General features: G+C 46.8%; 2 protein-coding genes across 13 annotated transcripts in view; one reads left to right on the top strand and one right to left on the bottom strand.

The window, feature by feature from the left end:
* The window catches only part of ACACA (acetyl-CoA carboxylase alpha), a 148,063-nt gene extending 133,651 nt beyond the window's left edge, over window positions 1-14,412 (bottom strand). For 3 of the 8 annotated variants that reach the window (XM_055795453.1, XM_055795454.1, XM_055795449.1), the window contains exons 1-5: window positions 8,486-8,622; window positions 7,731-7,851; window positions 7,086-7,153; window positions 4,906-5,076; window positions 4,607-4,737 (exon numbers count right to left, since the gene is read on the bottom strand). The gene's annotated coding sequence lies outside the window, so the exon portion shown is untranslated. Of the gene's footprint in view, window positions 1-365; window positions 472-1,770; window positions 1,874-4,606; window positions 4,738-4,905; window positions 5,077-7,085; window positions 7,154-7,725; window positions 7,852-8,485; window positions 8,623-14,346 lie in introns of those variants that run through there. The other 5 variants (XM_055795451.1, XM_055795450.1, XM_055795457.1 and 2 more) reach the window with 5 other exon arrangements.
* Window positions 8,885-18,770, top strand: part of TADA2A (transcriptional adaptor 2A) — a 31,978-nt gene continuing 22,092 nt past the window's right edge. For 2 of the 5 annotated variants that reach the window (XR_008745733.1, XM_055795462.1), the window contains exons 1-5: window positions 8,947-14,287; window positions 15,756-15,938; window positions 16,765-16,871; window positions 17,971-18,030; window positions 18,661-18,752. Coding sequence is in view for 4 of the 5 variants with exons in the window: in XM_055795462.1 (XP_055651437.1) it covers window positions 15,914-15,938; window positions 16,765-16,871; window positions 17,971-18,030; window positions 18,661-18,752 (284 nt within the window). In the remaining variant the exon portion in view is untranslated. Of the gene's footprint in view, window positions 14,288-14,998; window positions 15,066-15,755; window positions 15,939-16,764; window positions 16,872-17,970; window positions 18,031-18,660; window positions 18,753-18,770 lie in introns of those variants that run through there. The other 3 variants (XM_055795461.1, XM_055795459.1, XM_055795460.1) reach the window with 3 other exon arrangements.

Raw genomic sequence — 18,770 nt, forward strand, 5'->3', positions numbered from 1 at the left:
ACCACCCCATTCTGAAGACAACTACATTAGTGAAGAGAACATTATTATTTCAGTGAAAAAGAGGTATAGGTTCTTTCAAAGACTCTACATATCGGTAAGTCATATAAAAAGGAAATTAACAAAACTAGTTTTATTTAAAGGTTCCTTGTTTAGAGCCCTGGGATCTGTGGCATTGCTAATCAACACAAAGAACTTTAAAACAATTAAATGGACTTGTACTTTCACCACCCCAACTGAATGAACACAGGTAGCAGAAAACAAAGGAACAAAAAAGGTAAAACCAAAGTAAAAATAGATGGTATCTGTGTAAAAAGTTGACTACTTAATTGCTTTTACTGAACACAAAAGATCAGCAACGTGCTCACCTGAACCAGGACTAGAAGTAAGTTTCCAGATCAGGAGAGGGCAAAGAGGCGATTTTTGCACCACAACAGGCCATCAAGCATCAAGCCATTTACCTGCAGAGCTCCCTGCCTGTGCTCCACCAGGCCAGGTGCTGCTGCCTTTTAAGACTGGCTCAGCCTCAAAACTTTGCCAGCCTGTATGTCTACGCAACCGCGTGGGCTATGATTCAAACTCTGCTCCACCTGAGCCATGCCTCCCAGCTAATCATTGTGCATTGCTTCACTTCCCATCCTAAACTGTTCTCAGCAGGTATCAAGTACCCTGCAAGGTTCTTTCGCCTCTAATGCATTGAAAGTACCTCATCAAACTCAATGTCCACAGGTTAGAAGTTCTAGTTAAGTTTTCAGATTTACTGTACCAACATTATATAAATAAAGCCAAATATACAAGTATTCTATGTCACTTCCAAAGAGAACATATAGACAAATAAAAGAGCCTATATTTCTAAACACACAGGACTGTGTCTAAACTCTACTGTCTTTGAGAGAATTTGGCATCGCTTAAATGGCTTGCAGAACATTTACAGCCTGCTAAATTGGAACTGCCTGCAGTTTTACTTTGGTTTATATTTTTTTTAACGCAGTATATTTTGTTTTTAAACTTTCTCAAGACGATTTAAGTGACACCATGAAAGGAGAGGCGACAATAATCATTGGGTTTGTTCTGCAAATCTGCTTTTACAACTTTTATCTTTTGTCAGCACCCCGCAGCACCTTCCAGAAGGCATTCCCAGGGCTCCGTTCAGCCCCTCGGCAAAACCAGGCCCCGAACTCTTCCCGTAAGATCTCGAAACCGCACCAGAGGTGGGGAAGGATGACAATACAGAAGCGGGATGCTCACGCCGGGGGAGCGGGCGCCTCACGCCGATATGGCGGCTCCGACACAGTCGATTTTATTTTTTGTGAATTAAGTGGCTGGCACGAGGCAAAGGCACCACCAACTTGTTGTTCTCCGCGCTGGAGCAGCCGCCGCCGGGCCCGCCGCGGGAGGAGAGCAGGGAGGCCACACGGCTCCCAGCCCAACCACGCAGGGGGACCAGCCGCCGCGGGGAGCGGCACGGCGGGGCTCCGGCGGGACCCCTCCCTCCCGCCACGGGAGGAAACCGGGCGGCTCTTCCGGGCGGCTGCCCGCGCCGCAGCCCCGCCGCTGGAAACCCCCTCCCCTAGCCCAGGGCAGCCCGAGCCGAGCCCCGCACCCCGACAAAGCCGGCGGCACGGCACGGCATGGCGCGACACAACATGGCACAGCTCCGCCGCCTCCCGCCGGCCGGCACGGCGCGGCCCGCGCTCCCCGGCCCCGCCCAGCCCTGCGGCCCCCGGCCCACACGGGCCCCTCCGGCCCTTCCCGCGGCGGCGCGGCGCTCACCTCAGGGTGCCGGGCGCTACGGAGGCGCGGCGAGCCCCCGGCCTGACGCTGGGCAGCGGAGCTGGCGGGGGTACAGCGCCGCCCCCCCCATTCACGGCGAGGGCCCACCCCCGGCCCGCCCCCCGTGCCCGCCCCGCCGCCGCGGTGGTGTGATGGGGGAGGTTACTTCAGGTCAGCCACCTCTAACCCCGCCCCTCGCAGGGACCCGCCCCGCGCCGCTCCTATTGGCTATCGGAAGGGACGCAGCGGGGGGCGTGACCAATCAGGCGGCGCGCGGGGGGCGTGGGCTATGAGGAGACGCCTATGGCCTGAGCGGCCGGCGGGGCGCGCCTACTGGCTCCCGGCGCGGGGGAGGCGCTGCGGCGGTGCTCACACCCACACACACACCCCGCCTCGGTTGGCGCGGCTCCGCGCCCCCATAACCCCGCCAGGCCGCGGCGCCGGGCCCCGTCCATTGCACCCCCTCCCGTGGGGCCCGGCCGGCCTCCCGTGGGGCCCGGCACAGACGGTGAGGCCTTGCGCGGACAGCAGGCACCAGCGCCCTGGCAGGCGAAACCTCCCACCCGCTGCGGAGCCCGGCACCGGCTGCAGGACCCCCCACACCCAGCGAGACCCTCGGCCCAGCGCTCAGTGCCCCACGTGCGACAGCACGGTCCCTCCCGGGCACCGGCAGGGGCACCGGGCAGGAACACGTGCCGGGACGGCAACAGGCCCGGCCCTGCCAGAGCGTTTCTTGCGCGTTCTCTGACCTTTAGCCACTCGTTCTGCACATGGGCAATTTAAATAACTGCCCTTTCTGCCTTATTTTACTTTTACAGTTTTGTTTAAAGATTGCTGCTGAAATTTAAATCGACTAAGCAATGCAGGTTTAACTCCTAATGCTGCTGGATCTAGCTCTGTGCACACAGATCCTCTTCCTGCTGGAGTGGCAGCAGTGCCAGGGTACAGCAGCATTAAGCATCCCGCACAGGCAGTTTTGGTGTCCCCTGAGCACCTTCCTGCAGTGCTTAGGCACGGAACCCACACCCACATGTCACTGTACCCTTCTCTCCTGCATGGGGAAACCGGGTTTTCTTGTACAATTTATACGCATGCTGGGCTTTATTCCTGCACTGCAAATAAAGGGTGATGCCAGGTTTGAGAGGATACACCTGAGAGCTCCTCCTGGCTCTGGGGTAGCTCAGGCTCACAGAAACTTCACTGCAGCAGCACGAGCGGTAACAGAACAGTGAATTTCCTCAGTCACAGACCTCAGTTCAAAACTCCAGGCAATTCCTTTTTAAAATGTGTTTTAAGACCAAGCCTACAGTTACAGGGGATGTAAGACTGTGCTCTACCAGGACACAGTACACTGACTGGAAAGCACATGTTGGAGTAAGTGCCTCCTGCAGGCAAGTATTACACATCTAGAAAATCTTATTTGGGGCTTTGTGGTTAATATTATTATGAGGAGGAACAGACCATGTTCTCACCTCCATCTGGACTAAATCTGGAAAATTGTTCTGGGCATGGACACTTATTTATATCTCTGTAGATGTGTCTTTCACATAAGGAATCTTCCTCCATGTAAATACTTTTACAAAGGATCTAAAAGCGAAGGCTAGCTCAACATTAGCTTAATCATATACAGTACTAAAGCCCAACTCATGCGAAAGTGAGGGGGAGTACTTGGCATGCTGAGGGACTGTGTCCTAAATCACTGATAATAACTATACACAGAACTTTCAAAATCAGAGATTACGACAGGTGCTTAGTTCATCCTGTCTAGTGCTCCGAGTACCCTGGCTGTGCTAAAACATGCCTACTGCTTGTCTGCCCTGCCCATTTCATCCGTTCAGTTAATAAATACTATTCAAATAGAGCTGGAGGAGTGATTGCTACATATAATTAAATCCTGTAGCAACTCTCCCATTCAAGGGCAAAGAGAGGAAAGAGCACATGAAAAAGAGCAAATGAAATGCATTAACCTTAAAAACAAAAGCACGGATTTGGAAGGTGCTTTTAAAATTACCCAGTAATAATAGCCTTGGGCCACCCTCAGTTTTGATGGCCTTAAAGCAGCACTTCGTTTATCATTATAACATTAATGGTTGGGCTTTTTCACAGCTGGATCCTGGTGCACATCATACAGGACAGCTACAGCATAGAATAGATCCCAGAACATTCCATTATGTGAATTTTACACATGAAGGCTTTGGGCTGTATACCTTTCACATCTACTCTTACCCACTGAAGGCAGCAAGAAAATCTCGCCTCACTGTGAACAAGTGTTGGTGGAACACTTTTAACAAGGAAATACAATTTCGGAGACATTACTATAACTGATTTGGAACATACTGCAGGGTAAGGAATACCCAGCAATTATTATTGCCCATGCCGAATCAAATCCTGCATTTAGGACACCTGGTGAATTTTGCTGTGACTTACATAGGAGCAGAAATGAGTTCAAAATTTCCCTCAGTTCTAGATTGAAGCAGAAATAGTTAAAAATGTGTTCAACCTTCAAACTGGGAGCAGCAATAACCTGTGTTTTAGTACGAACATACTCTTTCACAAAGTTCAGACACACTTTCCAATATTTTTATCAGATTTTGAATTGTAACCACATTCCTGCTTTGGGGGGAGGGGGATGGTTAAATGCATGTGCTTTTTCTATTATGTTCAGAAACTGGACGCCGTATATTATTTACTCTTATTACGCGACTTAGGAGTGCATGTACTCTTTACACGTGCAACCCCCACCCACCCACCCCCACCATTTTCTCAAAAAAGCAAGTGTAGCCTTTAGTAATGCAAGTAAATAATTTCCAGCAAAATACAGGGAAAATATTATTACCTTTTATGATGCCAGGTTAGGGTTCCACCTCTCTTCCCCAGGCTCTGATAACATCACCAGTACAAACACAAAAAAGATCATCCTAGGTTAGGGGGGTTAGTGACGCCATCCATTCTGGCACAACTCACGTCCTGGCAGACAAGTGAAAAAGAGAAAGGTCAGATTGCTTTTTAAAGCAAAATTATGTTTTAGCTATTTCAAAAATGCCACAGAAGATTTTAAACATCAGAAATTAAATGTTTATCCTCACAACACTGACAATATCTGCCTGTTTTTAAGGATAATCACTAACAAAATACCTCATTCTCTCCAGTTAGCAGGTTAGCTGCCATCGCTAAATCAGTCCATGAGATGTGCTGTTATTGGTCATAAGTTTTCTTACAGCTTCAGGAAGCGCCCTAAACCGTCTTGTAAAACCACAAAGTTAGGCTCCTCTTGGCATTCCCAGCCCAGGACGAGAAGCTGCAGAACTAATCAGAAAGCAAAACAGCACTGTAGATGGGATGGTGAACATTTAGTAACGATACTTACTAATGACATTAAAAATAAACATTTAGTTGCTTGACATTATTTATAATCTAATTCTCTTTCCAATATTTTTTAATTTTTGCTGAGGCTGAGGAATTTGGGATTCCTAATGCTTTCTATCTTGAGAAAGTTGCATAAAAATTAGCAAGTACGGAAATATAGCTTAAAAAAAGGATACAGAAGTGAAGCATCTTATTTGGATAAGATGTTTTTCATCAGCTGAGTGAAAACACACTTATTGGCAAGGTTATGAAATCCTCCTCTGTAAAGGTTGCTAATAGGTGTATCTCAGAGATCTATGCACTGCATTTCACAAGCAGAGAAAAGTGAGCCACCATTTTTATTTTCCATTAATATACTAATTCCAAAGTAAAAGGTTCATTCAACTAGGTAAGCATTTGAATGTGTTAATTTACCACTACATACACTTTGTACTACACTAGCTGGGGGGATTCTGTGGCATTTTATACTTTTCAAGAATTTTACATTGGAAAATGCTGAATAGTATCCTTATTATATATCCATTCTTTATGGTTGGTGTCAAGTTGCAGTTATGGTAACTGGATGTCAATCACAAACAGAGCACTTCAGAAAAAACAGTTAACACAATCATTAATATGAGGGCCAAATTATCAGGAAGCCCTCCTAGGTATGGAGCAGATCAAATGTATCCTCACACTAGCCCTGCTATTTGAGATCCTTGAACTGTCTTATCTTTTCACACCTTTACCATAGTGATGTTTGGGTTTTTTTTCCAATTTTACTATTGGCTTTTCAATTCTAAATTAAAAAAAAACCACTGAACTAAAGCAGCTGAATACACTAAAATAAAAAACCTGCAGGAGTGCAAAAAGAATCTGTTTTTTGTACCACCTGATAGATTGTAAATATTAAATATTTATACCAAAATCCATTCTTACCGACCATGAATATCTAAACTAAATAAGCATGCAAAATAAATATTTATGTGCAAGCCCTTGCCACTACACTTGCTCCTTTTTTAAACTTTTACTTAAACTTGCTCCTTTTAAACTTAAACATCTTCTTAACTTAAACATTATCAATGCTTATGGAAACGTTTTGTCTCTAGACTAACAGTCATTTGAAATGACAGCGGTTATTTTGACGTAAACCTGTTACTCAGCATTGACAAGCCTCTGGCTTTGGAGGAAAAAGTGATTTCCATCGCCACCTCGTGTCTGATACAGAAAACGCCAATTCTCGAAAAACGATCTACCCAACAGCCTAAAGAAATCTCACCGGGACTTTTTGATTAAACCTGCAGACAGTAGCCTGATAATTTTCTCACTTATTTCTGTACGCGGCCCCTACGTATTGCCTCCGAGTTTGCTGGGCAAAGCCGCCCCCGAGAGCTATTGCATTTCACCCAGTGGCACACGGGGCTCAGCCTGGGCTCTCTCCTGGCTCCTGGGAGCAATTTCCACCAGGGCTGGCAGATAAGCACAGGCAACCTTCATTCCCTAAGCAGTTTTAAGCTTTATTAATGATCTACAAAGCCCGAAATGGCCTGGGACCAGCCTGCTTGGCATCACTTCTCCCCATGCCGGAGCTCCAGCAGAAACCCCCGCCAGCACCCGTGACCCGTTGCAGCACTGTCCTTGCCCTGGACTGGGAGCTGCCCCCTGCAGCGGGAAGGCTCATCCTTACAGCGGACCCGTGAAGGCAGGCGATGCTGGGTTTACTTCACCCAGCCGCCCGGTGTACCAAGGGTCACCCTTGCCCACGGGTGTTCAGTACGTTCGGGGGAGGCTCAGGCATCCCTGTGACTCTCTTTGGGGAGAAGGCTTTAGGAAAGGGTTCTGTTTGCCTCAGCAACGGAACAGCTATGTGGGGCCACATTCTAGAAGGAGCTCATCTCCATGGCAACCAGCGACCTGCAGCAGGACCACAGCGTGCCCCAGAACCCTCTCCCACGAGACATTGCATTTACCTGCTTCATCTGTTTCAGTGCTTAACTCCGGGAATCGTGTTCAGGACCAGAGTTAACTTGTGATATACCTATTGAAAGGAAATTTAACCAACAGGTAATATTTTTTTCCAGGTTGGTTTTTTACCAAATTCCACATTTCTCCTAATTGGATCAAAACTAGAAATTAGTACAAACTACAGTGAATTAAGGCTCTAATTTTAAACCCTCCATATGTTGTCCAGGTTAAAGGTGCTGGAGTTTTGAACAGGAATATGTGATTACAGAGCTATTTGGGGATCTCTACTAATCAGCTCAGAGTCTGCTGAAACACCTTTACAGCATTACTCAAAAGAAGCAGTAAAGATAAAAAGGGCTTCCAGATCATGCTCATATTATTAATATTCAGCTTGTTTGCACACAACAGTCTCAGCAGAAAAGGTGAGTTGTTCGTATACTTGCAAGTTCTGAGTAAAACTAAGGATTGTGTAAGAGACTAACATGTAATATTAGGAATAAATATCTTTGTATGTTAATTTTCTCTCCTCTACCGTATGCTGAACCAAGTCTTTAATCCATACGCCCTCAGCTCAAATTCTTGCACCTTTGCTGTCAGCAAAATGTTGAAATTTCAAATTAGTTACTAAAAGAGGGTAGTACTGACTTAACTGTGCATTGTAATTAAAAGTGGTCCATCCTTCTCTCCATTCCCTCAGACTCCAGACACTACAAGTGTCATGTGGAAAATGCCTCAGAAGTATCCGGCAGCGTAAGAAGCCTGAACATCTTCCTGCAAGGTAAGGAGTCAATGGAAGAAGAAAGCTGTCAGGGCTCTTAATGATGTGGTTAACATTTTCAGCTGTCCCAGCTATTCCTCAGCCACCTGACCAAAAAGGATACAAAAGATCATGCAAAATTTACCCGTTTCACTAAAAAATAGAAAGATCATTATAGCAACCTTTGATGGCTTGGTGCCATTCGACATCAGGAATGATCCATAAACTCTGAAACTTTCAGATTTCGGAATCGAGATGTCTCAGTTAAGGGCCTCAGCTTCCATACAGCCTTTAGAGTCCCCAAGGGCAAAGGGACCCCAAACAGGGGATTCGGTCAACTACTCAGGGAGATGCCCACAGGTAGTTATGTTACTATAAAGTTAGACTCTGTGAATGTTGTCCTGTCAAGTGCAACAATTTACTCTTGTGCTTGGGCATTAAGAATAAAGTTAGTCCGGCAGAAAAGAACCACCAAAGGGATTACACACAGAGAAGCTGCTTGAATTTTCCTAATTGTAACATTAACAGTGAGATAACTCAAACATTCCTTTCCAGCAGTATGTCCCTCACAGCTAACTGTGCTGGCCTGAACCTTTTGCAAGAAGAATTGCAAATAGTTTAAGAGAAGCCATTTCTAATGTCTCTTACCCTTTGCCAGCCCCTGGGATAGCAGCAACCACAGCAAAGTTAAGCAGAACCCAAGAAGTCATCACTCTGGAATGCTTTAGTCATCAAAGCCCTGTGCAAGTCAATCTGCTGTATTTGGAGAAGATGCATGGAGACCAGACCGTAAAGAAACATACCCTGCAGAGCCTGAAAGCTGTCACCAGTGCAGAAAGGAAACCTGCTATCCGCCACACCTGTGTTTTACTAAAACACCACAGGAAAAAGTTTCAGAGAAAATTTATTCTTGGAGAAAAAGGTAAAAAGTTCAATGTAGCAAACAGATGTTTAGGTATGTCAGAGGATGGCAGTCTCCAGTTTCATAGAGCTTATACCTTCACAGCTATTAAAAAACCTAACAAACTATTTGTACCTTTCTATTTAAAAAAAAACAACAAAAAAAAACCCAACAAAAAACTAGGAGAAAGTAGTGATTCAGAATGAACGCTACTGAAAGCTTCAGGTTTTGGAAAAATTCAGTGCTGTTGTTTTCACTTCCTTTAGGAGGGCCAGGAGGTTTTGGCAAATATAGTTTCCAATATTAATATAGAAAATTCTGTACATTGGGAAATGGCATACAAGCAAGAAAACTGCCCCTAGTACCTTACTGAAAATCACCAGGTGTACTGCCACCTCTTGCCAACTGTGTCAGCGTGCAATTCTAGCCTTCAACTGTTTCTAGTTCTTCAGTTTAAACAGGAACAACCATCTGGTTTTAAAACTTCTTTTTATTTCCAGTGTTTCTGAAAGGGCTATCAAATTGTGTTGTAACAGCAAAGCTGCCCAAGCGGAAAGTTTTTGCAAAGGGTTTGACTGTCCCACATGTGCACCAAGAAAAACAAACTTCAGAGAGTAAGTACGAGCTCTCCCTCCAGAGCCACAAAAGCGGCATAGCAGTAGATGGAAGGATAGAAATAGATACTGGCTTTCAGACACAAAACTTTGACAAAGTTCTCCCAAACTGCAATTTCTTTCACTAGCAGTATTGCCCCTACCAATAAATGCATTGGGCTAGGCGCTTTGGGAGCCCACGGCTGTAATGAGAAAGCAGTATTTAAGCACTGACTGCTTAAATAAGAAGCTACCCAGCCCCATGAGGCATCCTAGCTCCCCTTAAAAACCTCACCTGACTTCAGCAGGACATTACAAGCCCTTCTCCTGTGACTGGGTTTACACACCAGTTTTGCCTGGGGGCCAGGCAGGAACCGAAAGATATTTGAAATATTTTAAAGTAAAAAGTTTCTGAGATTCTAGAGAGATTTACAGCTTCCTGTGAAAGCCTATAGTAGGCTCTGAATTGTTCCTCTGCTCTGGTCCACGTAACTTAGCCTAGCCTAACTATAATGAAGAAAAGTTTGAACTGTCAAAGACTCATAAACACATCTGAAATATTCTTCTTTGTCTCCTTTTAGAGGGAATTCCATCCACAAATGACAAAGATATGCTGAACAGACAGAAACTAAGTATCACCAAAAGAGTGTTCATCCCTTGCATCCTGTTAGCTTTTGCAATATTGTTTTGCTGTATCGTGTTTGTTACATATGAAACTCCCTGCCTGGTAAGTTTTTGAACACGATAGCTTTTCATCTTGATCCCCCACCCTCATACAGCCTTGTAAGTATGACTGATGAGTTGAAATATGTTTACAAAGTTCTCGGGAAGGGAGAACTGTCCTTACAGATATGGACAGAAACTGTGTGCCCAGTATAGTGAGACAAGAAAAATACATTGTCTGAGATCTGTAGACCTCCTGAATTCACTGTACTATGATGACTGCTACCATCTCACAAACATCTTGATATATCAGGACACTTTTTCCTAGAGGAAACCTTGTTCCTACTTCTCAGCAGAGATCAGCAGCAGAGTAATCCACCAGCTCCCTGGCAACCCAGCTACTAGTTTATGAGAGGCATATCTGATTCTTGGTTGTAATCAACTGCCCCCCAAATTACTGCTGTCAATGTGAGGCCATTCTGTCAAAAGGCAGCCAAGAACCAAGCTTGTACTCTTGTGCATGGGCAGCTGCTGGGCAGCTGGGAGAGGTACTGCTCATGCCAGAGGAAGAACAGTTTAAAGGTGAAAGAGAATAGACAAGACTTTCAAAGGACAGGTAACCCTCTCTAGTCTTCTAGGCTGCAGGATGAACTATTTAAGCATGCTGGTTGAGGGTCTATACGCAAGGGGGAGATACTGAGAACAGAAGACCTCAGGACCTGCTTCCTTCTGTAAAGCCTAAAAATCCAGTAGCATTCACCACGGCCCCTCTAGAAACACATCGCCATTTTTTAGCTTTAAACAGTGGCAATTCCTCACCATCTCCTACATGCCACTAACTGCTTTTGCTTCTTTCCCAAGTGCTTGTGCCCTGCCTGGATCAACAGCGTATGGAGCAGCAGAAGAAGAAGCCGGTCTGCAGCCTGCCTCCTAGTGCACAACCAAACAGCAACACTTTTAAACCCGTTTCCGAAGAGCACAGAACAGAAGCCACTGGAAGCTTGTGTTTGATTCAGCCTCCCTTTCCCAGATACTACTGGTCAGTGTCAACCAAATTTGACTGAGTGATATCAGGCCTCAATGCAAGCAGTTTCCAAGCGAAGATCTGATTAGGTAGTAAGGAGACAGCTCAGTCTGTGCCGGCGGGATGCTGGGTGGGCTCAGCCATCTCCATGCTGGCTGGCAGCCATCTGACAAGCCTTGTGTACCTCCCGGGCAAACAGCAAGCACGGCAGGTGCCATCGTGCCCATGGTCACCAGCAGAGATGGGAGGGAGCTCAGTGAGACAGGAGGGAAGCTGGGAATGTTGGTATGAGGCAGATGTATGGGGCCAGTCTGGGCTCATCCACTCCACATGATAACCTGGCTTTAGGTGCATCTAAGCAACAGTTACTGTGCTTGAAGATAGACCTATCCCCTCCCCCTCAAAAAATGACATACCCCTGAATTATTATGGTGCCTTTTCACGAAGAAATTATTTAATCTTGTGCTTCCTCACCATTAAGTTAACTGCTGAGGTTGAACAGTTAAACTCTACTCCAACCTCTCGCTGAGACATGGGAACAAGTCACTTCAGCTTATCCAGTTACTTGCCTGTCACCCAGCTCTAACAACTGCCTTGTAATGAAACTGGAGAGCTTAGCCCTGCCAACACACAAGAAGCCCTGTGAATATTACACATACAGAACAATCCGCTTGACAGCATTTAATTTGCAGAAATTATCAGTAAATAATTTCAAATAGCAAATGAAAATTACCTCATTTGTTAAAACTTCTAAGTAGAAAAAAGCAGCACATGAGCATATTATTCATTACAAGTTATCCACTTAAGTCTTCTCAGAGTGTAACTGTAGCGAAAAATGTGCTATAGTGAGAGGTTCAGAAATTGAACTGAGACCCTTAAGGGCCATTTCACACAAGCCATTGAACAGCCATCAGCTGGTAACACCTCTGGGCCTCTACTAAGCTGAAAACCATCTGAACAGACTTAAGGCAAAAGGCTTCTTCTGTCATGGCTCCCCCCAGGAGACATCTGGAGTGCTGCAAATTCTTTACTTCAGTTCAGCCAGGAGATGTCGCACCACTAAATTACTGATCTGAAAAACCAAGTGCTAGTGTATAAGGTTGCTTAACATTTCTCATGAACATTTTTTCTTCCCTTGCCAGACAGAGGCATACCAGCAAGACCCTGACGTGAAAAGATCCAAAACCATTTTCATTCATGAAACCTAGCCGTGAAAAGCTGCAGGCATCAGAAGAACGCCCTTTTTACCTGTGAAGATCCACCACCTTTCCCTCACCACTTACTGGAAAGAGCAGAAACCAACTGCTGAGAAAATACCCATATGCTGATTCCTTCCACTAACTACCCAGAACCTTATTTTAATTCCCAGTTACCAGAAAAACCTGTTAGCATAGGCAGTAAATATTTCATTGACATTCCAAACTCTGCCTCTCCCAAATTCTTAATTTTTTCCCGTAAGTTTTCACATGCATTCGGGGCCTGGGCAAAAGGAAAAAGAAATAATTTCCAGTATTTTTCCTCTTGCTATTAAAATAGTTCAGACAAGGAGCATACATGTAGCAAACATCCCACAATACCAGACCTTCTTCTCCAGCCTCAGCAGGAATAATGCAGATATTAATTGTTGAGCTTTAGCACTTCTCCCGGCCTAAGCAGGTGCTTCACATTTTCAGGTGCTGATACAAAATCAGTCTCTGATCTATCTTCACGGTATGTATACCTAATGCAGTCTTCTGCTCTCAGACATGAACTGCCAAAGGCTACATCTGTCTGCTACAGACAACAGCTCTCAAGTTCCCAGAATTTGCATAAATGAACAGAAGCAGCCTTCAAGCCTCACAGTGAACAATATACAACTTCCTCTCAGTGATGCAGATCCTGTTCATCTAAATCAACATCATGCATGCTCTGAGGAACACCAGAAGAATCTCACACAAATTATCTCACAACAGCATAAAAAAATGTTACACAGAAACAGCAATGACAGGCGGGTTCTGCGGAAGAGGTATGGGGTCACTGAGCTATGTGGGGTGGACATCGCCCTGGCCATGTTAGGTGCTTCAGGCAGGTCGAGTTTACTGCAAGAACAGTGCCCCAGCATAAGCAAGTGTTTGAAATCCATGAAACACCAGTTACATATGCCAGCACCAGGGCATCATAAATGTACAACCAGTGTAATATCTGCAATACACCATAATTTAATTGTCAGTATTGCTATTACAATTCCACCAAGCTCTGAACAAGTACTGTGTCCCCACAGGAACACAATACAGCATACGAGGCTACCGCAGAGGTGACAAGATATACCATGAGGCGAGTATTGCCACTGTGCCAGGTTGGCTGTGCAGACCATCCAATACAAAAACAAATTACCATTTTAAACAACACAACAAGCTAAATCATTCCCAAGCCTTAGGCTTTCATGCAGTGCAAGTCTCCTTAAACCCTATTCGCATCCCTCTGACTGGATGTTCTCCACAAGCCAAAACCCATGTGTGCACCTAATTTGCAAGGTCACCCACAGCATATGTGGGAGACAGCCACCAGATGTCCGTGGGCAGGACAGTGCCTGCAGGCAGACAGGGAAGGGACTGCACAGCCCTTTCTCAAGCAAAGTTAGCCAAGATTTGCCTTCACTACCTCAGAAAAAGGATGAACCCAAAAAGATTATTTCCTTGGCAGGAACCATCCGAAAGCCGATTTATTAACTGCTATGGGAAGTTTAAATTCATAAAATCACATCACAGAATGATTTGGGTTGGAAGGGACCTTAAAGTTCCAACCCCCCGCAGGGGCCGGGCCACCTCCCGCCAGCCCGGGTGGCTGCCAGCCCCGTCCACCCGGCCCTGAGCCCTGCCAGGGATGGGCACGCACCGCCGCTCTGGGCGGCTGTGCCGGCGCATCGCCGCCCTCAATGAAGTGTTTTTCCCGCTGCCTGACGCCCCGGGAGGCTGCCGCGCCGCGCCGTGCCGTGCCCGCGGGCCTGCCGAGCCCCCGGCCGCCTCACCCCCACCGCGCCCTGCAGCCGCGGGACCAAGGCGCGGCCCGGGCGGGAGGCGGGCACAGGCCGCACGCCACGGGGCCTCCTGCTGCCCGGGGCCGGGGTACGGACGCTGCCCCGCGAGACCCCGCACCCGCAGCCAGGACCGGAGGCCGCAGCTGCTGAGGGGCGGGCCGGGGCCGGGGCCGCGCACGGGGGCGCGCACGCCTGGCGCAGGCGCACGGCGGGGCGCGGCAGGCCGTGGTGCGCGGGGCCTACCCGCCGTGAGGTGAGAGGCGGCGGGCCGGCCCCGGCCCGCGAGGAGCGAAGGGGAAGCGGGGACCGTACCGTGGCGGGGAGGAGCCGATCCGGGGCGGGGGAAGCGGGAGGGGCGGTGTCCGGAGAACCGGCGGGGGGTGGGGAGTGGGGGGGGTGGGGGCGCAGAGCGAGATGGCGGGAGCGCGCTTCCCTCACCCGCCTCAGGGGCCGCGCGCGCGCCCGCACCTGCCGGGGCGGGGCCTCATGGGCCGGGGGGCGCCGCCTGGCGGTGGTGGGGAGTGGGGTCCGCCAGCGGGCAGGGCCTGGGCTGGGGGGTGGGCTAGGTTATGGGGGGCGGAATATGGCGGAGTGGGTTATGGGGGGAGTGGGATACGGAGGTGGGTTATGAAGGGGAGTGGGGATGGGGGGTGTTATGGGGGGAGTGGGATATGGGAGCAAGGCTATGGGGGAATGGGGATATGAGAGGTGGGTTATGGGGGGAGCGGGATATGGAGGTGGGTTATGGGGGGAGTGGGATATCGGGGAGTGAGGCTATGGGGGAGTGAGGTTATGGGGGGAGTGGGATATGGGGGAGCAGTGCTGTGGCGGAGTGGGAATTGGGGGTGGGTTACAGGGGAACAGGGCTGTGTGGGACTGGAGACTGGGAAGTGGGGTATGAGAGGGTGGGCGGTGGGGGGGGTGGGGAGTGGGCTGGGGGGGGTGCTGGGGCTGTTGCCAGAGCGGCGGCGCTGCAGGGGGCTCACAGGGTGCAGCGAGTGCCCAAGGCAGCTGGCGGTGCCACTTACGGGGTGAGGAACCCAGCCTGGAAGTTGCTCTTGGTTCTCTGAGGGTCCAAGCGGGGGCGCGGGGGGGGGTACCCGGGGTTGAAGCAGCTGCCGTCTGTGTGGAGGGGCTGCACAGCTTCGGTGGTGCCCCCCACAGAACCGTGCCTCCTCACGTGGAGCATGGAGGAAAAACGTCTAGAAAGAGAAACATGAGTTTCAATAAGTGAGAAGCCTGAACCATTCCCAGCATAAATACTTTGTAAAAGTGAGACATGTTAGACATCCCACAGTGGAAAGCAACTCAGTTCCCTGATGGCAGTGTGGAACCTCACTGCACAGATGCTGGTGAATCAGGACTGTTCACAGGAGCTGCCATGCAGTCAACACTGAAATGTAGTTGGCATGAACACCGTAGATTCTTGCACTGCTGTGTCCTTGCCACGTCTGACCTGTTCATTCTCTTCCCGGTGCCTCTTGGAGGTGCAAAACACCTTCTTGCATAGTGGCTGTTCGTAACTCTGCTCAGCGTGTACGCTCCCACCAACAGCCTCCATTCAGCGCTGCCTTATATGCCCATCACCTTGCATCTCTTCTCACGCTGTATCCTGTCTCTCCGCACTTGATTTCTTCTCATGCACAGAAAACAGACTCTCAGCCATGTCAAATGGTCCCTGTTACAAAGACTGCTGACATCCCTTTTGCTTTTCTGTCCAGGGCACTCTGGGAGCATCTCATCTGCGAGGGCTGCGTGAGACGTCTGTGGGGAGCGAGCTGCCTTTCCGGACATACTCGTTGGGGCAAGGCTTAGCTACAGGCTGTTAGGCAAGAGGGGTTTTAACTCAGAGGAGCAAGAACATCACTAAGGGAGAGAGATGGAGCGCCTGGCCTCCTTCAGTAGTAAGTGCCTTAAGATGACATTTGGGAAGTGTTTGCCATTGTTTAAAGACATTAGCAGCCGTCTGGTGGCGGGGGGGAGGCACAAAACTATTTGGGCCACAGGGTCACTTCTGTGATCAAATTCTCAAGAGCACCAATACATGAATGATTAAGCAGGAATTCAGGTCTCGTTCTTTCTATCTACTTTTTATAGTTGGGCTAGCTGAAATCCATTTTCTTGCAAAAATGTGGCTTGCAACTTGACAGTCTATTTATTTTGACTACTTTGTAATGAACAAAATAAGAAAAACTTGCAGAGCAGTGTTTCATTCCTTGGTCAGCAATCTGAGTAGAGTCTGAGGTTTGGACGGGTTACAGAACAATCTTGCTGATGCCTTTGCAACCACAGCAATATGCTTTACGAGTCAAGCTTGAGGTGGATGGATGGGAGACTGCAGCAGTCTGTGCAGTGTTCACCGCAAATAAGGTCCTGGGGCTGGTCTGTGATGCAGAAGATGAGCACGGGCACAGGATCAAACCAGACAGCTAGCGCAGCTTGCTGCGTTGTACCAGGAGGCTGCTACAGAGAAGATTTTCCTTTGAGTCCGTTGCACAAGTTTAGGTTTAGCCCTCAGTGTATCAGGTCTAGAAGGGATGCAGTGCCAGCCTCTCTCTTGCAACTCTAGCTGAACAAGGAACTTTTGTAAGAGGTATTTGGAGAATCTGCAGTAGGAAAGAGGTTGTATATAGTTGAGTTCCCTTAAAATGACTGGGCACAAGTGAATTTAGGTGATTGCAGAACCAGTGCCTTGTTTGTGTTGCATAAGATTTACTTTTGGCTTTGCAGATGACCCTTTTGATAAGCCTCCGTGCCGAGGTTGCTCTTCGTACCTCACGGAGCCTTACGTTAAGTGCGCTGAGTGTGGGCCTCCTCCCTTCCTCCTATGTTTGCAGGTGAGTGCAAGGATAAAAGCATAGGCATTAATTTCTTTGAGAAACTCATCAAAGGCCTGTCTGGTGCCAAGCTGTTCCATAAACACATTAATAACTGGTCTCTGTAAACTTGTATCAACACACTTATTTGCTCAGGGACAGGGAAATGACAAAGAAAATGTTGGAGGCTGAAGAATTAAGGCATAAGCAGCTGAAGGAGGTCTTTGTGAAGGCAGCCAAAGCTACCTAAAGACATGCAGTCAGCCTGGCTGTGTAACGGAGCATGCTGCTGCACGTCTAGAGAGGTATTGTTTCTGTTGGGTTTTTTATGGCATGGAAAAGAAAAGCCGTCAAAAAACACCCTTTCCCTGTCCCTACACTTTCTTTCCCCCTCTCAAATGGAAAAGGAAATTTGAGGAAAATTTGCAATATTGACAATAATTGTGACCAGATACAGTTCTTTAAAAATTATGTGTGATCTGATAACCACAGAAAGTAGTGCTAGTTTTGATTATTAAATATATAAGTTTGCATTATTTATGATTAAAAAATGGCAGTAACCTCTAAAACCGAAAAAGGAGCTTAGCTTTGTGCTCAGAGATGTACAAAATACACAAAACCATATTGGGTATATGTTTGTTCATTTATCTGTACTTAAAAAAAACAGAAATTGAACTGTTGAAAATAGCCACAAACAATGCTGGTGGTTTTTAAACAGAGAACCAAGATTAAAGGGGAACTGTGTTTTCAATACCTACAAAATGCTCTGTGCTCTCTTCCTGGAACAATCCACTTTAAAACATACCACCAAGTTTCTTTCACCTGCCTAACTTTGCCATAAATACTTAACAAAAAAGTATGTCAATTCACAGGAGTTATGTCTTGGTGCAAAAGACAAGCAAGATACAAAGACAGAATTAATGCAGTTTTAACAGAGATTCTTCTACCATTTTATGTTTTTTCTAAAATTAAATCAGAAAAGTTGAATATCTTTTTCAGCATATCAGGTGGTCAGTTTTGGATATCCAGCAGTCAGAGAATAAAAGGAAAAAAAGGGAACAGTTAAAATATTTTCAGGACAGCACTGAGACTAACATAATGCTAATCTTTTGTTCTACAGTGTTTCACACGAGGATTTGAATACAAGAAACATCAAAGTGATCACACTTATGAGATAATGGTAAATATTCCTTTTAGAAAACACCTACTCCATCTTGAGCTTTCATAACTTCCCAGGAGTTAGGCCCTCGTTTACTAATATTACACTGAAAAATTAAGTGATAACAATTCTTTGATTCAGAGGTTTAAATCTATTAAAAAAATGAAAAAGTCTTCCTTGAGAACAAAGAAGAATATCCACCTGGAACATAATGGAGTAGTGGAGACATTTAAAGCTACATTTTTTACTTGTGCCTAGGTAGCAAAATGTGTCTCATGGGACTTCCAGTTCTTTAAACATGTGAATCAACTTTTTTCTTTATTCTTGTTTTTTCTTCCCCAAAATTAATCATTTTAAAGTCTTCCATAATTTTTACTGTGTTTCGTAGCGTAACATTGTTGAATTACAGCTGGTGGATACAACATGTAACAGTATATCAGATCGGCAGTGACAAACTAGTTTTTACTGTAGTTGATCCAGTGCCCTAAATAATGCAACAATTCTTTGATCAGATTTCATGGGACATAGTAGAAGTTTAAAACTACCTGTATTATATACGGTGTTGCCCTGTAGTTTAGAACTTCTTTGCTCTTGGTGTGGTGGATTATAAAAGAGGATCACAGCAGTTTGATTTGCTTTTTTCTTCTCTAGACTTCCGATTTCCCTGTCTTGGATCCTAACTGGACAGCTCAAGAGGAAATGGCTCTCCTAGAAGCTGTGATGGACTGTGGATTTGGAAACTGGTGAGAATTTAGTGGTTC

This window comes from Falco peregrinus, chromosome 2, assembly GCF_023634155.1.
Source record: "Falco peregrinus isolate bFalPer1 chromosome 2, bFalPer1.pri, whole genome shotgun sequence".
Taxonomy (NCBI): domain Eukaryota; kingdom Metazoa; phylum Chordata; class Aves; order Falconiformes; family Falconidae; genus Falco; species Falco peregrinus.